The sequence below is a fragment of the Strix aluco genome, chromosome 8 (genome assembly GCF_031877795.1).
Source record: "Strix aluco isolate bStrAlu1 chromosome 8, bStrAlu1.hap1, whole genome shotgun sequence".
NCBI classification, from domain to species: Eukaryota; Metazoa; Chordata; class Aves; order Strigiformes; family Strigidae; genus Strix; species Strix aluco.
In genome coordinates this window covers 16,323,967-16,341,635 of record NC_133938.1, presented here as the reverse complement: position 1 = coordinate 16,341,635, position 17,669 = coordinate 16,323,967, and the positions used below count along the sequence as shown (strand labels likewise).

The 17,669-nt window shown below is 35.6% G+C and overlaps 1 protein-coding gene across 2 annotated transcripts in view; it reads right to left on the bottom strand.

Annotated features, from left to right (window-relative positions):
* Positions 1-248: 248 nt before the first annotated feature.
* The window catches only part of PRKACB (protein kinase cAMP-activated catalytic subunit beta), a 76,782-nt gene continuing 59,361 nt past the window's right edge, over positions 249-17,669 (bottom strand). For both annotated transcript variants that reach the window (XM_074832378.1, XM_074832377.1), the window contains exons 4-10: positions 15,164-15,262; positions 14,083-14,165; positions 13,426-13,552; positions 11,042-11,137; positions 9,428-9,550; positions 7,379-7,543; positions 249-3,193 (exon numbers count right to left, since the gene is read on the bottom strand). In XM_074832378.1, the coding sequence (XP_074688479.1) occupies positions 3,068-3,193; positions 7,379-7,543; positions 9,428-9,550; positions 11,042-11,137; positions 13,426-13,552; positions 14,083-14,165; positions 15,164-15,262 (819 nt within the window). In that variant the 3' untranslated portion in view covers positions 249-3,067. The remainder of the gene's footprint in view (positions 3,194-7,378; positions 7,544-9,427; positions 9,551-11,041; positions 11,138-13,425; positions 13,553-14,082; positions 14,166-15,163; positions 15,263-17,669) is intronic.

Below are 17,669 nucleotides of genomic sequence, written 5' to 3'. Positions count from 1 at the left end.
GTAAAGCTTAATGGGTCCCAACTGATATGTGCAGTATATTTTATAACCTTTTCCTCTTGCTTTCAAACCCTGTTCGCAGTGCGTGGGGAGATGCAACGACTCTCATCATACAACATTCTGATTCACAAAGAAGCAGCACAAGTGTTGTACATAATTTAATTTGCACTTCTGTATATAAATGTTTACTATATTGCACACTATTGCAGCACTTAAAAACATCTAATTATTTGCAAAAATTAGTAAAATACTTTAAAGGATTTAAAAATAAGGGTTTTAATGCAACTGACAAGATAATAAAAAAGCAATTTACTTAATGAGATACAATCCTTTATGTTGGAAATGAAAGTTACATACAACTAGAGTACAATTAAAATATGCCATATAGTTCAACACTTAATTCCTCAAATGTGTAAAATTAACAAGCTTCTACTGTCATAGATATACAATTTTTTCCATATTGTGAAAAGGATTTTTCAAATTAAATACAGGTAACATAATATTCGTAGTTATATTTTATGACTGTGTTTAAATGAGAGGGTTGTATAATACTCACATTGTCAAATGTACTCACTAATGCCTTGGAAATTGCACACTTCCCCTCCTTTTCCAAAATAGAATCTCATTTCCATACTGAAGTCTATTATGCCATATTGGAAAAGTATTTTACTTTCTAACAGGATTTTCATAAAATTAAAAAATAGCATAATATCATGGCATTAAGATGACTTTTCCACTTATGCCCACGTAGAATTTAATCTGGATATCAGACAGACATGTCAGAACCAATTTCCTAGACTTTTGTCTTATTGTACACGCAAGATGAATGATTACAGTATTTTACAAAACAAAAAAAAAATCTCGGAACCTTACTAGTATTATAAATGTAATGTTTAAAAATTAAAATCATAACAGAATCAAATTGTGATCTCCAACATTTATTAAAATCTTTTAAAGTTCATAAACGACAACAAAGTTACTTGTAGAATTTATCGCATACAGCTAGCATACAGCAGCATGTCCTTGGTCTAAATGAAATACAAAAGATTTTAACATTTTCATACAAAGGATTTCTTTAAATTTATTAATGTGACGATATATCTTTGTTACATAAAATTTGCTACAGCAAAGTATCTTATACTTTTCTTGCACATATGTAAATATGGGTGGACAAAGACTGCATTCAGTGTCAGCCTCCTAATGACGTTGTGCAAAAATGCTCAACAACCTAAACATACAGAATGTTGGATGGTATGTTTCATACTCTGTAAAATGTCTACAAAGGCTTTTCTTAAAGGAGTGTCATACAGATTAAAAGGAAGGAATGCCAGTGGTTTATTTGCACTGACATTCAAAACAAATACAATGGCTATGTATCAATATAGCTCTTTTTTTTTTTTTAAAACAATTCATCCTTGTATGCATGTAAATTTATCATAAAATATGAGTCTAAACTGTTTAGATGTGCTGTTTTAAGACAGGTCACTGAGACAGCCAGAATCAAGTGTATAAATAAAACTACTATGAATAAGTTTAAAAGCAACCCCCAAAAAAGTGCTGAGCCACTGATTATTAACATTGAAATAAATGTGTAAAAGTGCCCAAAGCTAGCACATGGTAGCAGTATCTTTTAAGTCAGTTGGTGAGAGTATACAAAACATAATTAAGCCCAAATACTTATATCTGTGTGACCATACATTCTGTTTGATTGAAAGAAAGTAGGTTAGAAATGAAGACACAACGCAACTAAAATAAACCCAGCTGTTGCAGTTTTTAAACTTTGTCTCTTTTCTTCGTGAATGAAGTGCTGTAATTAAAAAGAAAATGATTGTAGCAGTACTCCATCCTCAGTTTACTAATATAGTATACCAGAATAAAAACTTGGCAATAACCTCTTAACAGCTAACAAAAAATAACCGTGTTCATCCAGCGATGCATCTAGAACATTACTTTGCATTTGCTAAACCATTTGTTTTTCATAGCTAATGGCAGAGCGCATTTTGCTTTTTGTGGTGTGGTGGTTTTTATTTTAATGGATGCCTTTTTTCATCAAAAAAGGCTCAAAACAAGGAATACTTTGGGAGCCCAAACACTGGCTTTTTTTTTTTTTAAAAAAAAAAAAAGTGAATCAAAATGAATCATATTCTCTACAATACTGACCAAAACTTCCTTTAAGAGTTTAGGGTTCATGTTCTTAAAAAAAGCCATTTCATACCTGCCCAACTGAAATGCTGGTAAGTTGACTTGGTTAAATATGGTCCAAAATCCAGACCAGGTGGAATTACTCCCTCTCATGAGACTGTAAGCTTTCCATGGTACAGTCTGGTTATGGCAATTCACCTACTGCCTAGGTGGGAAATACAAAGGAAGGAGGCAGTGACGAAAACTGCAGAGATGTAGAAAACCAAGGCACGGGGTCTAGCTACTGTCCCCTACTTAAGCCATCCAATTGATTCTACTGAATTTTGGTCAGTCTCCAGGAAGAAATGTTTTTAAGTTAATTTAGCAGACATTTATATGGCGATAAATACTACCTTCAAAAATGCTAAAAATGTTGGCTAGGTTTAGTCTGAGCTACTAAAAAATTATTATAAATCGTAGCATCAGACACAAGACAGACAAGAATTATTGGCTGGCACAGACTAGAAGCAACATTTATCTTTCACTTCAGTCTAAATCACACTAGCCGCAACACCTTCCATTTCACTCACACAAATAATACATTATTCAAAATAAAATGGAGCATTCTTGGGTAAAAAACTACTTCATTTTAAAGGGGGAAAATGAACAATACACAGAAACAAAGAACGACAGAAACCAAAGTTAAGTAGGAAAGTGGTCTATTATTCTGTGTTACTGCACAAACAGTGCTTGCTTAATTGTGCCTAGTTAGAAGGGTTGGTGCAAACTGCACACATGGAAGATGGCAATAAAGACCTCAGTCAGCTTTGTGGAATGAAGTAACTAGGTAACTGTTTTGACATATGATGGTCTCAGCTCCACCTCATCTGTTAACAGAGTGCAAAGATCCCAATGTGAGCCCTGATGTCGTCTTGTCCTCTTACTCCTACTAAAAATCAGCAAATTCTTTTGCACATTTTTCTGTTAGAGACGCACGAATATCTTCTTCTTCATAGTCATCAAAGTTGCTGGTATCTCCAGGGCCTCTGCACTTTGGTATGAATGGAGCTTCTACCTGTATGGGCAGCAGGGGGAAGAAAAAAAAAAGCATATGAAATGTTATCGGCCTAATACCCTTAGATTTAACATTGTGATAATGAGCACGATATTCCCATTACTCCTCAAATCCTGCTAAGAAACCAGCTATTACAGTTTAAAGTCACAGTACATAAATAAAACCAGCCTAAGAAGGTGCAGTCCTCGATGTGTGAATGTAAGTTGAAAAAGACTAGTATCTCACTGACAAACATCAATAAAACAATTACTTCCACTTCAAAAGTTTAGTTCTCTTCTTGCAGAAGAGACCCTGCTCTCTTCAGGTCATCAGCTGTGTGGTGCGGCTCCCAGCGCAGCAAGGGCTGCACCTAACAGTCACACAGTCATGGTGGAAGCAGATTAGATTGATTGCCATTCAACACTACTCAAACATCTTTGGGCAGTTTGGAACCCCTCTCCTCCTACTTACCAACAATCCTCTATTTCCAAATAAAAACGAACCTAATACAAGTTTAAAACAATTTGTTCTGCATTTCCTACAAAGTTCCTCCTAGGACCTAACTGCAAGTGGGAAGTGAAAGCCACCTTGAAACTAGGCCACCACTGAGACAAGCAATGACTTGAAGGGGTCACTAAAGGACTGTATAGGAAGCCATCACAGCTCTAATTAATGATGGCAAATCCCTTCTGGTAAAGACTGCCTGCGCATCGTCTCAGATCCACATATTGTCATCGACTAGCCTCGAGATTCAGTGCATCTCATGTCAGCTGGATGGTAGTAAGCCATTCACACTCAGGTATTGGAACCAGTTGTTTTCCAGGACCCTCTTAACTGCTGCTTCTTGAAGTTGAGGGAACCTGGAGCTTTTTGAAGTTGACCTTACAATAAAATTCTTGGGCTACAACTTAACAGTCTAAATCTTTCTGTCAATTTCAGCCTCTACTTATCTTAGAAGTTAAACTGAAGATGACATTAAATGAAGATAGGGGTCTGCACAGGGACACACCTGCATTTTTACTGGCTAACAGCTTATGCTGTCTCTACACAGTCAGGGAAAAAAAAAAAGAAAACAAAAGGAGTTATTGCCAACTTGCAGACGCTGAAATGCTATTTTAGGGATCAGACTACTAAATTCTACCTTGACTCAGTTAATATTAATTCAAATATTAATCTTTCTAGTCTATCACATCTCAAAATTCAAAATAAAGCTTAATTACTTTTTAAAATAACTGAAATTTTAGAATCAACTGCATGCTGGAAGAAGGAATAGGCAGGGTTCGGAGTTGATGGGAGGCAATGATGAAGAATGGACGATAAAGAAGGGACCAGAGAGAATGGAAGACCAGAGAGAGGGGAAGATGCTCTACTGCAACAGGTCTAGGACAAACTGGAGTGCGAGGCATGATTATCAGTATGGCATTCCTCTTTTTCATTTGACAGGTGCCTGGTTTATCTACCCTTACAGTAAGCAAAATTATAGCAAAATTACTGAGGTGATGCAAATTTAAACCTGAAAACGCAAAGTAATCAGACAAGTGTATCTCTCTGGGACATCCCAAGGAGCATGTGTGCCGGAGGCAGCACAGCAGGGCAGGCATGGCTCCAGCTGAGGCAGGGGATCAGATCACACTTTGCAATCGCAGAACTGCTCAGTGCCCAGTGCCCCGAGTAGATTCCTCATGGCGGGGGGCAGGTGTGTGTGTGTGTGTGCGCGCGTGTGTGTGTAAATCAGTAAATTAAAGAGGTACAGCACAGACTAAATACAATTGGGTGACAACACTACACCTCCAAGAAATAACACTAACTTTCTGCATTTATAGACTGTGCTACAATTGCCATGTGTATCCTTTTGTTTCTAAAACAATATACGTGTTTAGGTGATTTATCCTGAGAGAATACACAGTCTGCATACATACCTAGCCTACAAAGCCACATATTTACTATTATCTGAATTCTGTCTCTGTGTCTTCTCAAATTGATTTTCAATTACTCTCTTACAAGAAAGCTCAGAGCACAAGAAGTATCTTATTTACTGCTGGAATTTTAGAACATGTTCAAATGAGACGCCTCAGATTTTTCCTATTATCTTCACTAAGGAAATCCCTAAGAAGAGACTGCAGGAGATAACACTGGTTTATAGTAGAAATACCTGTTTGGCCCTAAGTACAACCATATTATCAGGCAGTATTTTAATAAAGAGCTACGCAAGCACACAAAGAAAACAAGACTTGACGTTATCTGAAACATTAAGTAATTGACTGGTTCACTTATAACTGTAGCATAACAAATTATTCACATTACATTAGCTGCCAAGGAACACTACGTTTATTCAGGAAAATACACGCTGTGGTAACAGCCACTGTGAAAAGCTGGTATAAACCCAAAGTTTATTGCTACATTTCTATGACTGCTTAAATTATATTACAATCCATGCTGTTGTTTCAGATCCTTAGTATTACAGCATTTATTCCTTATAATTAGAAGCGTCAAACTTATTCAGCATCAGTTTTCACAGTCCTTTAAAACCAGTAATAGCTATTCTGACTGTACTACTAGTTCACATTTTAAAATATTTCTTGTTTCTGTGAAAGTAATTCTCTACAGCAGTGTGTTAGCAATGCTAAGAATATTTAGCACAGTATTAAAACATCTGATTTAATATTATGGGGCCTGGGTGTCCCCAGACGGCATATCAGTGGATGAAACTCAGTGCATATAAATAAATCTGCCTTGCAAACAGGCATTAAGAAAGCAAAGAACAGATAATTATAATTCTGCAATGGGGAATCTTTTCTTAAAAACATCTATACTTAATACAAAGAATACAGGATGTGTTAATTGTACCCTGTCTTCTAGTAATTAATACATTAGTGAATACTACAACAACTGTACTGTCAGTTTGTGTAGCCAAACAACCAGTTTCTTTTTATAAACTATTGTTAGTATTTAGGTTTGGCCTTTAAAATACTGCTGTTACAGCAGCAAGTTCATGCCTCTATAGTCAAGACTGTTAGCATTTCAACAACGTAAACTAATTCCTTCGAATATTATCGCTCAACTAACCTTTTTACCAACACCTAGACACGAAATTATCTCTCCACCCAAGTCTCGGGACAACACCAATGAAATTACTTTAATCTTTTATTGCTGTCTATCGAAAAACTAAAAATTCAGAGGTTGCATTTAAGAGAACAAATAATTTCTTAGAAATCTGTTTCTAGTAACTCACTAATCTACAGATATTTAAATTTGACTCCACCTTCAAGGGGACAGGGAGCTTTGGAGCTACTAGAAGACAGACCTAGACTGAATTGCCATCATCCTCATCCCTTTCCCCAGCTTCCTCTCCCAGCTCTATTTCATTCATCATGGTAGCCACTAATGTGCCTCCCTCTAACCGACATGTTAATGGCTGCTCATGCTCTGAAAACATGCCCAGTTGTGTCTGTTGCTTGCTTTTTTATGCAGGTTCATAGTGCAGACTGGGCACAGACTTTCTAAAAACCACATTACAAGTAAGGTTGGTCAGGCAGGTCTAGAAAACCATTCTAAAAATGCCAGAAAAAAGCATTCAGCAGGGCTCTTCTCATTGCCACAGCTTATGGAACTGCAGTAAAGTGTAGTGTCAGAAGATAAAAACTCCTCAGTAGATACAGAGGATTGAGTACACTCTCTACATCTGATCCTGTCCCAGTCACAGACAAAGCAAGAGCAAGAAGGAGGGAGCATACTTCTTTGGCAGAAAAAAACCCCAAACCTCTAGCTCTGGCTAGAGCTTCTCCACACTGAAGCACAGTCTGACTGCTAAGAACTAGCTGGAAAGCAAAACAGATTCCTCTCTGCTGTGGAGGAGTATTTATAGATGCCACTATAGCAGGGGTTAAATAAAAAGTGAGAGAGGCAGGAGATGGCTCACTCTGAGATATTCCAGAAATAGACTAAAGCACAACACCAGTTAAGAGAACATGAATGTACACACAGAGGTCCAGGATAAAATACCAACAAGAAACAACCTAATTCAATCAGTATATACTCTTCAGAATCCTAAAGATTAAATGACTTTCCCCTTTTCTCAGTTTAATTAAAAGTGACAGATACAGGAAAGCAGAAATAAACAAAATAATCAGAAGTTTTACTTCAACCCCTTAAAGACCTGTAATAGTTTTGATCAGGAAGGGTCTTGTTGATCAAGAAGGGTCTTACCTTTCTCTGATAAATGGCAATCCAATCTGTAGTTGCAAACCACTTGTGATTCTTTATGTCATTTACACCATTCTTGAGATTTCCATATCGTTTGGTCAAATCTACCTGGAGTAAATTTCTTAGAAGATCCTTTAGGTCTGAACTGAAGTGTGACGGGAACCTTACCTAAAATGATATATCCACAACATTAAAAAAAAATAACATATGAATTTCATTCTTCCCCCTGTGAAGTAAAACAATGTTTACACAAAAGGAAACACTGGGGCCATTTTCTATTCTTCCTCTAAAACCAAATCAAGTAGGAATGCATGAAAAGAGAGACTATTATGTTGCACATGTATTTCTGTTTCACAGAGCCTTTATCAATAGCATTACCTAGTCCATCTACCATTTTTTGAACTGAAAATTTCTAGATCTGATTGAGTTCAGGAAAAACATTAATTTAATGTAATAATGACATAAAAGCTGAATTTAACAGTATCTCACCAACATAACATCATCTCAAGGCATTCTCAACTATTTTCTAGGAACAAATTTTTAGATTGCGTTATATATATATACACACATGCACACAGGAGATATAGTATAGTATAGCATATATACAGCATATATAGATATGCTCTGAAATGACTGAACGTTCATCAATCATATATGAAAATTCAATCCGCAACTTTATGCTGTACTGTAATCTGTTTCTGATAACTAAATACACCAACACCAGAAGTCTTACATAAATAATACAACACTATTTGAAGATAGTACACGAGTGACTTGCCAATACAATTAATTCAAACCTGGCTAAGAAACATTTGAAGATGATTTATGGGATGTAGTTACATAGGGTTTTACTAGCAAAAGATCTACTGATACCATCTGAGGTAGCAGAGAGAAGAAAGGGGAAAAGAACAGGCAGAAAGTTGTATTTCTCATGCTCAGTCTCAGCATCTGACACTCCCTACATTCAGCTGATCAGTTATGATGTAAATGCAGAACATGGAATTATTTAACATAAAAACATGTTGCGAAATCAAGAGGTCTGATAATGAAGGACACTGCTTCAGTTTACCTGTCAATATGGCTCTACTGTAGTACATGAGAAATTCACAGGTTTTAATGAATGTAATACCTACACACCTGACAAGTAAGGAAATATTAACTCCATTTTCTTAGTAGAGAACTAAGTGCATGAGGTAGATTAAAGGAAAGACTTAAGGTTATAAAGGAAACATACTGCTAGCTGAGAACTGAATGTTAGAGTTTCCAGAGTTCAAGTCTAGTGCGGTTTCTGCAACTATTCATCCATGGACTCAGTAAAAAAGGTAGATGACCAACAGTACGAATGTCAAGCGAAAAAAAAAAAAAAAACACCTGAAAAAAATGCCCAAGTTTTTTTTTTTTTGAAGATAAACATTTCTTTAGAAATGTATATTCGTAAATGAATTCCCATATATTCATAGAGACAGCTGAAGGCTCACAGTATTACAGCCTTTCGAAGAGCAACCACCTTCTTGATTTAAACAAGATCCTAGACAGGAATCAAACTCATTGCAGGGTACCACAGGGCCTACTGAGGCACTTCCCCTGATTAGAATTAGAAGTACGTAAGATGTGGCACAGCATGTGTTTATGTAGGGACAAGGAAGAGAAAAACTAACAAATCAAGTGAGCACTAGGAAACATGAAGAGACAACACTGGCTGGCAGGAGAAACAACAGAATGATCACATTTTTGTGCTAACTGGCACACTAAGAGATATTAATGAAAAATAAAAGGGAAAAGTTGGAAACACTTTTTTAAAATTTTACGTAACAATGAAAGCTGAACAGAACATTAGACATGTCTTGAACTACAGGTCTGCAGAAGTAAAGAAACCTACTATGAATTATTGAAGCTCTTTAGAGCTTCTCAAAAGCTTAAAAAATATTTCTAGAAAATAGCTAGGCATATTAAGCATATAGCTAAATAGTTGTTAATAGTTGGTGGATCGTTTTTATCCAAGCATAAAAGGATATAATACCATAACGTCTGTAAAATACACAGAGCCCCCACCTTGCCAGACACAATCTTCTCATAAATTTGAATGGGCTGATCTGCAAAGAAGGGGGGATATCCAGCTGCCATTTCATAGATTAACACTCCTAATGCCCACCAATCCACTGCCTTGTTGTAACCCTGCACAAAATGAGAAACACCACGGTTAGTACCATTTCTAACACAGTTTAAGATTTTCAGTATACATCTATGGAATGCAAAGAAAGCAAATGCATTATTGCTTGCTTAATACAGAATTTACAATCTAGTTCAAACTAAACCAAAGTTCACAGATTCCTACAGCAATATATTTAAAACCTAATACAGTGATGACAGTGAAACAGTGATGGAAGTGAAACATTTTGCACACGTTCCTGTGCTGAGTTTCACTGATGCCTTTACACTGATGTGACAAGACGCTCTAAGCAACAGAAATGGGCACAATTTATTTATTTAAAATCAAAATAACCTTTCTACAGAACGACTGAAACCTCTTTCAAAGCTTAGGGAAATTTCACTACACATAACAATGCTTCCTATATTCTATACCGTCATCTTTTTGTTTGATTATCCACATTTCAGAACATTCATTTTCATATTTAGTAAACCAGCTACAAGAGCTTAAAGGTTAGTTAATTAGCTGTTAATAGAGTCATTTATGATCTAATCTTTAAAGCCTGAACATAAAATCATTAGTAAAACCTTTTAATATTAAAAAAGACAGAAACCCCCATCAACCCCATCAATTTTATATGTGTTCTCTGAGATCTTTTACAAACCTCAGGGTTAAGACTCAGTCTTTCCTGAAAAATCTACTACGGAGACTTTGCAGTAAATGTGTTGCAATTTCTTGTGCTGCTTTAACTGCATAGGGGCAAATAAAGCTGCAAATAACAAACATTTTCTCCCCAAATAAAAGTATTTTTGGTGTACTTTTAAAGATCTGCAAAGTATATTTAATTAAACCACATATTAAATACATAATTTAACATTATTAATTATAATTGTTTATATCATAAACAGTTCCATAAACTGTACGGATATTTTTCCTTCACAAAACATTAAGGGCTACAGTTGAACAGCTATATGATAAACAATATTTCTTCTGTGTTCAAACACTTAGTGGAAGTACCAGACACAAACCGATCAACAGTAAGCTTAGACTGCATGTACTTTATGTGTAAAATCAGTGGTTTGTCATGTTTGATTTCATGTAAAGTGCCTTAAACCTGAAGCACTCTGCAACTTGTTATTTAGTGACTCCTGATTCATCCAATATGCGGTTCTTGTTACCTCTGGAGCTCCTGTTCTAGTCTGTTAACACTTCAGAATGTCATCACTCAGATCTGCTGTTCTGATAAGGATGCCAGTTAAATAACCTAATTACAGATTCTTTAAATCTCTTTTTACCCTCACAAGTTACATGGTAAGCATATGCAGAAAGTTCTGTACTGTGAAAACACCTGCTTTGGAGTAAGTTTTAGTATACTGAAAACATACTTACAATGCAATGATTGCATTTTGTCTAATTCATAAAGAGTTGACTAGTCAAGATTTGATTTTTGGAAGTATCAGCAATGGTTTATCCCTCAGAGTGTAATAATTGGGTGATAAAATAACAAGACAATGTACCTTGCTGAGAATTATTTCAGGTGCCAGGTATTCTGGAGTCCCACATAACGTCCAAGTTCTTCCTTTTACTCTTTTTGCAAAGCCAAAATCCGTGACCTGTCATCAGAAGAAATAAATTGACTAAGAGTATTTCTACAGTGAAATTTAAAATTAAGTACTTCTGAAATATTTTGGAAATCTATTTTATACAGAGGAAAAATTTACTTCTCAAATCACACAGTATCATATAGTCAGATATACTTTTAGTAGCCAGTCCTTCTGATACTTCTAATTCAGACAGATAGAAGGTTTCTCATGATAAAATTAATAAATAACAGAAAATATATATTTTCCCCTGACACAAGCTTCTATTTATAATTTAAAAATTTAAAAAAAATCAGTGGGAACTATGGTTTACTAATCTTCCACATGTACTGCAATTACATTAATCATTTTTCTTATACTCTTCACATCCAACTGTTTATACTGCTGAAAGTTTATAGAACATGAATATGAACAAGATATTTATCTTTTCCTTTAGTTAACAAATAAATGAATCACAAAAACAATCAAGATATCTGCCAGTCTTGTAAACTTAGAATTTTATTGCATAAGTGTATAAAGGTTATATGTAAAATTAGTGTGGGAATAAGACAACATAGAAGAGGTCTTCCAGTAACTTCTGTGTATCTTTGAAAGCATCACCAGAGTCAAGCTTGTTTATCTGAAATCTGGGGGGGAAATGTAGTAGTAACTGTATTCACAAATGGCAAGTTCTTGACCATTATAAATTCTTCATTCCACTTGTCATGTTTTCTGCAGTAAGTTTTCAGAACTCTGTATGCGCTATCATCCTCTGTGATTTTTCCTGGACCGTACTGAGGAATACATACGGAAGCCAGGGAGTTACATGTCAAATTCTGGGATCAGTTTCAAGCTATCAAGTCTACACTTGTTTGGGGATCTGTTTCCTTTGTTTCCTCCTTCTTGGTATGATTTTCAGCCTATTCCCTGAGAAAACATACTGTACCACAATGATAATCATTGCTAATTACACAATAATCTGCGCTGATGTTTCTGATAAACTAGTATCACAATTAAACAAGCCAAACTCCAAACTATCAAGGCAGCTTTTGCTTCATTTTTGGTAGGAACAATAGCAATCACAGCTGGAACTGAACAGAGGGCGACATGCTGACTAGACAGACCTGCTTCAGTCAGCAAAGAATCATTTCTGTGTCTGTGAATGCACATCAGCCTACATAAGAAGAATACACTGCAGACATGGGACAAATGGTAATAGCTTTAAAATTCAAAACCAAAATGAACAGAGTTTCTAAACAAAATTTAGTTGGAGCTGCAGTATCAACATATGAACACAAAACCCCCCTCTCTTTCAAGAGCAGAAGCGAACCAACCACATATGAGAGGAGTGGCTGTTGGACCCATTATCATTTGCAGTTTGCCCACCACGACAAAAACATACTGTTGCATATAGCTGCCAATCTGGAGTAAGTTGTTCATAGGTTTACATTAATGGTGCTCCCCAACCACATTAACAGAACTTGTATTTATCTTCTCCCTACAGTGTTATTTTATTCTCCATGCAAAATTATTTTACGGTTATAAACAACATAAGATATGAACCCCTTCCACCTCTCTCAAACATTTTTATTATGTATTTTCCTATTAAATTCTCCTATGGAAAAAGGTGACACAATGAGGAAAGAAAAGCTTCTGTAGTTTAAGGACTGCAAAGCATTGCAGGGTGCTTGCTGCTATATAGCACAAGCCTTCCCATTTGCCATTTAGATCAAAAACATAAGAGCTAAAAGGAAAATGAGGAGGTGCCGTGACAAGCTGTTGTAAAACCAAAGTTGTCATTTGCAGCACTGCGGTTCTGATCTGATCTCAACTCAGCTCTTACTCCAGATGTGCTGAAAAGATTAGGATCTCCAAGAGCGGGATTCATCTGACTGAAATTAAGTACTGTAGTGTCGGTGTTGACATCTGAGCTGGTTATGCCAAACTACTTATATAGACAATGCAGAGAACCAGACATTTTACGGCACCTTTCATCTTGTTCTAGGGTAGACGTATAAAATAGGTCAGATGAACAGAGCCATGTAATCACCTACTTCTCACCACAGACCCCAAGGGAAACCTTGACAACTTGCTCAACTGCAGACAGCTCCATTCTGCATACTTAATTTTAGTCAGAGGAAGTACAATCCAATGGTTTTAACCATTACTAAGCAGTAGGGCATTTTAATGCTCCCAGAATACATGCTGACATGCCAACCAGCTTCAGACCATTTATTCTAAACACATATGCTACAGTTACCTAATGCTATACTGTAAGACAAGGCTCACTCCACTCCCTAAATATATGAAGAATATCATACCTGGATGTATCCTTGCTGATCAATTAAAAGATTTTCAGGCTTTAGATCTCTGTAGATGAGGTCTAATGAATGGAGGTACTCAAATGTTAGCACTATCTGAGCTGCATAAAACCGTGCATGTGGTTCACTGTGAAGAATTAAAAGAATATTAAGTACCCCAATGCTATGCTAAGATACTGAAACAACCATGTAACTGCCAGGGACAAATCAAGTATCTTTTAACTGGCTCTTCTACTGTGTAACAAGAACAAAAAAAAAAAGGCAAACAGCAAACATTTTAGAATTGTTACACTAATTCCCTAATTTAAGTCTTGCAGCTAAAAAATACATGCAAATCAAGATGAACGTACCCCACAGTACAGAGCTTAGACTTTAGATTTTACTTTTAGAAACTATCATTGACTTTGATGACAATATGCATAGGAATTCCAAGATTCTATTGTGCATACATCATGAATGCCTGTATTAACTAACTGAAAAATAAATAATTACAAGTTTTTCATTGCCTGACTAGTTTAAGTCCACTGAAAGGGGGGTAAATTAAATGCACTTACCCCTTCAGAATTTTTTCTTCAGTACTAACAAATTTTATAAAACCCTCTTCCCAAATTAGCAACATAAGCCTTTTTAAAGGAATAATTTCATTAATACCCTTACCTGAACCTTCCGATTCTTCTTAGATGTGAAAACATTTCGCCACCAGGAACATACTCCATTACCATGTATAAATTAGAATTGTCCTAAGGGAGTAAGTAAACACACACAAATACGGATTAGGTATGCTATAGTCTCTGTAATTCCTAAATATAGTATATTTTATTAAAAAATGAAAATGAAAAATTGTAGCCATCCAATGACCTTAACAAATAGAAAGCAACACAGGTAGAAATTCTCGAAAAACTACAAACACACATGACAAAGGAGCATCATATATCTCAAGAAATCTATTTTAAAGTAAATTTGAATAAACATAATTAGTGAGTTCCTGATGCTGAATGGTGTATAAGTGACCTGAAGGAAGGGAGGATAAGATGCCTACTGCAAGACAAGACCTTGCACTCTTAAAAGTTCAGAATTGACAGACAGGTATTCTTGCCTCCCACAGCTCCAGTCCCAAATCTTAAAACTGTCAAGATTAAGGTAGAAGATATTTGTTCATTTTAAATGGTATTCAAAAATTTTAAAACAAAGAAACAAATATATAGAGGACGCATATCAGTCTATAATTCAGGAATGTACTCAATTTCTTTACAGACTATCACATACTGTCATGAAATCAGAAGCTAAACTCAAAAGTTCTTTCCTTCAGAGTTAAGACTGTCATTAAGACCTGCCTCAGGTATAAGTCTCCAGCAAAAAATCTGCAGAACAATTACAAATTTGCTATTCCATATGTTGGTACAGAAATACATCCTTTGGTTTCTCTCAAAGACAGAATGATGCCTAAAAGCTCCCTGCTGTATGATTTCCCTCCAAAACGAGGGAAATCTGAGTTTAATTTGATTTTTATTTATTTGGACATATCCTTTCAATCATCATCTGTTGAACTGGGGTGTGTGCAAGTGTGCACACAAGTGCAGGAACTCCTGCAACAGGAACAGCCTGGCAACAGTGCCAAGCGAGGCATCTTTGAAAACAAAAATACTTAAAACTATTGTACTGTACAGGTTAAATGTATCTAAAGTTTGAGCATGCACTTCCCTGAAACCCAAACAACTACTTTTAAAATAATGATTACCTTAAAAGAATACTCCAGTTTTACAAGGAAAGGAAAATTCACCGCTTGTAATATTCTCTTCTCATTCAGTGTGTGTTCTATTTGCTTCAGTTTGACGACCTAGGAGAGAAAAAACAATCATCAGTTTAAGTATGACATTTTATAGTTCTTGATAAATTTCTCAGCCTAAAACAATTACTTGAAAGCAAGCTTGTAACTTTACAGATAATGAAAAACCTTATGGATTACTAGTACAATAACAGTGCCTTGAAAGTATTAAAAAGTCTAATGACATTTTGAAGAGTAATACTCATGCAATATGGCTTCCATATAGCTCTAGAAATAGTGTTTCTTACTACATGCTGAGTATAGCAATCAGTAAGGAAAACATTTTACATTTTCTTAAGAATTGTTTGTGTTTGTAATGGAGATACTTCTGCAGCAAGATGACAGTTCAATAAAATCCATTTGACCTTTGGACCCTTTGCTAAGAAAGGCAGGAAATCGTGTCAGATACATTTAATTATGAATTTTGTTACGCGTGAACAGGAGTAAACTGACTTATTTTATATAGCTCACATGTTAGTGAGAAGACCAAGGAGAATACAGATTCAAAATTTCCATACTTCTGCCAGACCTCTGAATTGGTTTTGCTTTTCTGCTTAGCAAACCGCTTAGCAAAGGCATTAAAAAAATTAAATGCTACCTTCTTGGAATCCATGATAATGTTAAGCTGCTAACAAGGCAGCAAGTGGCAGATTTCTGATCATTGCTCTTTCTCATTAACAGTTGGTTTCCTTGTGTTAAATGCCAACATTACATAACCGATTCTCTCCATTTTACTTAATTCCTATTGCACAATTTATCTATATCTCGTTTTGAGAATGGCATGACTTCCAAGTAAAGTTACTTCCTCCCCTGGAAACAAGGAGAAATTGTACAAGAGTGATCAAAACAAGTCTGGTTTTACATGTTCGGAAACCAAATTTAACTGCTATAAAATAACAGATAAGCAAGATATTCCAATCCTGACCGAAACTGTGTTTAAATTTAACTTTTAGATGCAAAAGGTAGTATCTATAAAAAACCACTACTGTTTTGAAATAAACGCCATGCAAAATAAATAGTTAATTAAAAATACTAAATCTCTTTTGAATCACAGATCTTTAGGGACCAAATAAAAATTTTGCTCAAATCAGCTAATCTGTGGGAAGTGTCCCCTTCATCCCTAAAAAGCTATGGTACTGGAATTATCTTGGCCATGAAAGCAAGCAAGCTAAAGTTTTAGTTTGATACTGTGAAGCGTTCAGCTGCAATGCTAGACAAGATTTTACCACCCTTCCTGCATCATCTGCTGGTTAGATACTGGAGGGTGATGGCAGCAATAGCACAGGCTGAAGCTGCTGTTTTAACACTTCATAATATCAAACTGGAGCCTCAGATAAACACGGCTTTGCTCACATTTAAGCTCTGGCTCAGGGCATGACCAATGACAGCTTCCTGTAGATCAAATGATATCTGGTAATAGCAGATTCTCAACAGCTTGTTTGTGTCTGAGATTTTGTTAACAGTATTTTCTTTCCAAAACCAATTACATAATGAAACTAGCCAAGCAATGGTATGTTACAGGTATCTTGCCTAAAAGGCAGACAAATAACAGAATACCAACCCTACACACAAAACTACTGGCTACATTAACATCCATTACTTTTTTTTTCCCTTTCATATCCTGATGAAGCAAGCGTAAGATTGGATAACAAAGGGACACACAATATGCTTTCTCATTTCAAGTAAAATGTAAATGAACAACTATAGGCAGACTGCACATTGTGTAATTTCAGACATCTGTATATTTTCTATAACATACAAAGTCATAGAAATGTGTTCTCCTTAAGCCATCTCCTATTTTTTGATCAATTAATAGAAGTTACTAATATAACACTAATATATTTCTAATAGAATACATAAATATATAATTATATATGCTAAGTTAAGTTGAAAAAGCACATATTTCATAAAGGAACACTTCAAGACTTCTGATTATAGACAAAACCATCTAATTTACTAATAGAAGACTGATGTCTGGAGGCGAACATCTTTATAATCCTGTGAATCTTTTACTGCAAGTCTACTGCAACCATTAAAAAAAAAGTGCCAGAATTGACACTAAAAGGTTTCTTTTTGTCTGACCATTAGTCTTTAATTAGATGATTCATTATTCCAGGTCCAGGACCCCAAATCACATGTAAAGAATACTGGCACTGCAACTCAGGGAAAACGGTTTATGTCACTGCCATAGTTCCATTACATCAAATTACTCAGGAATGTAATAATGCTTAAGTGCAAGAGTGCACACTGAGGCAACACTGACTTTCATTTTCTCAGTTGCCGATTGTTAAGTTCTCTTAGCCAGATTAATATTTTCTTAATATGATTTGTTGTTTTACAGCAGCAAAGTTATGTACAGTGCCTTACAAAGTAAGAAGAGCTCTTACATTGAGGACCTTTGAATCTACTAGTCTAAATA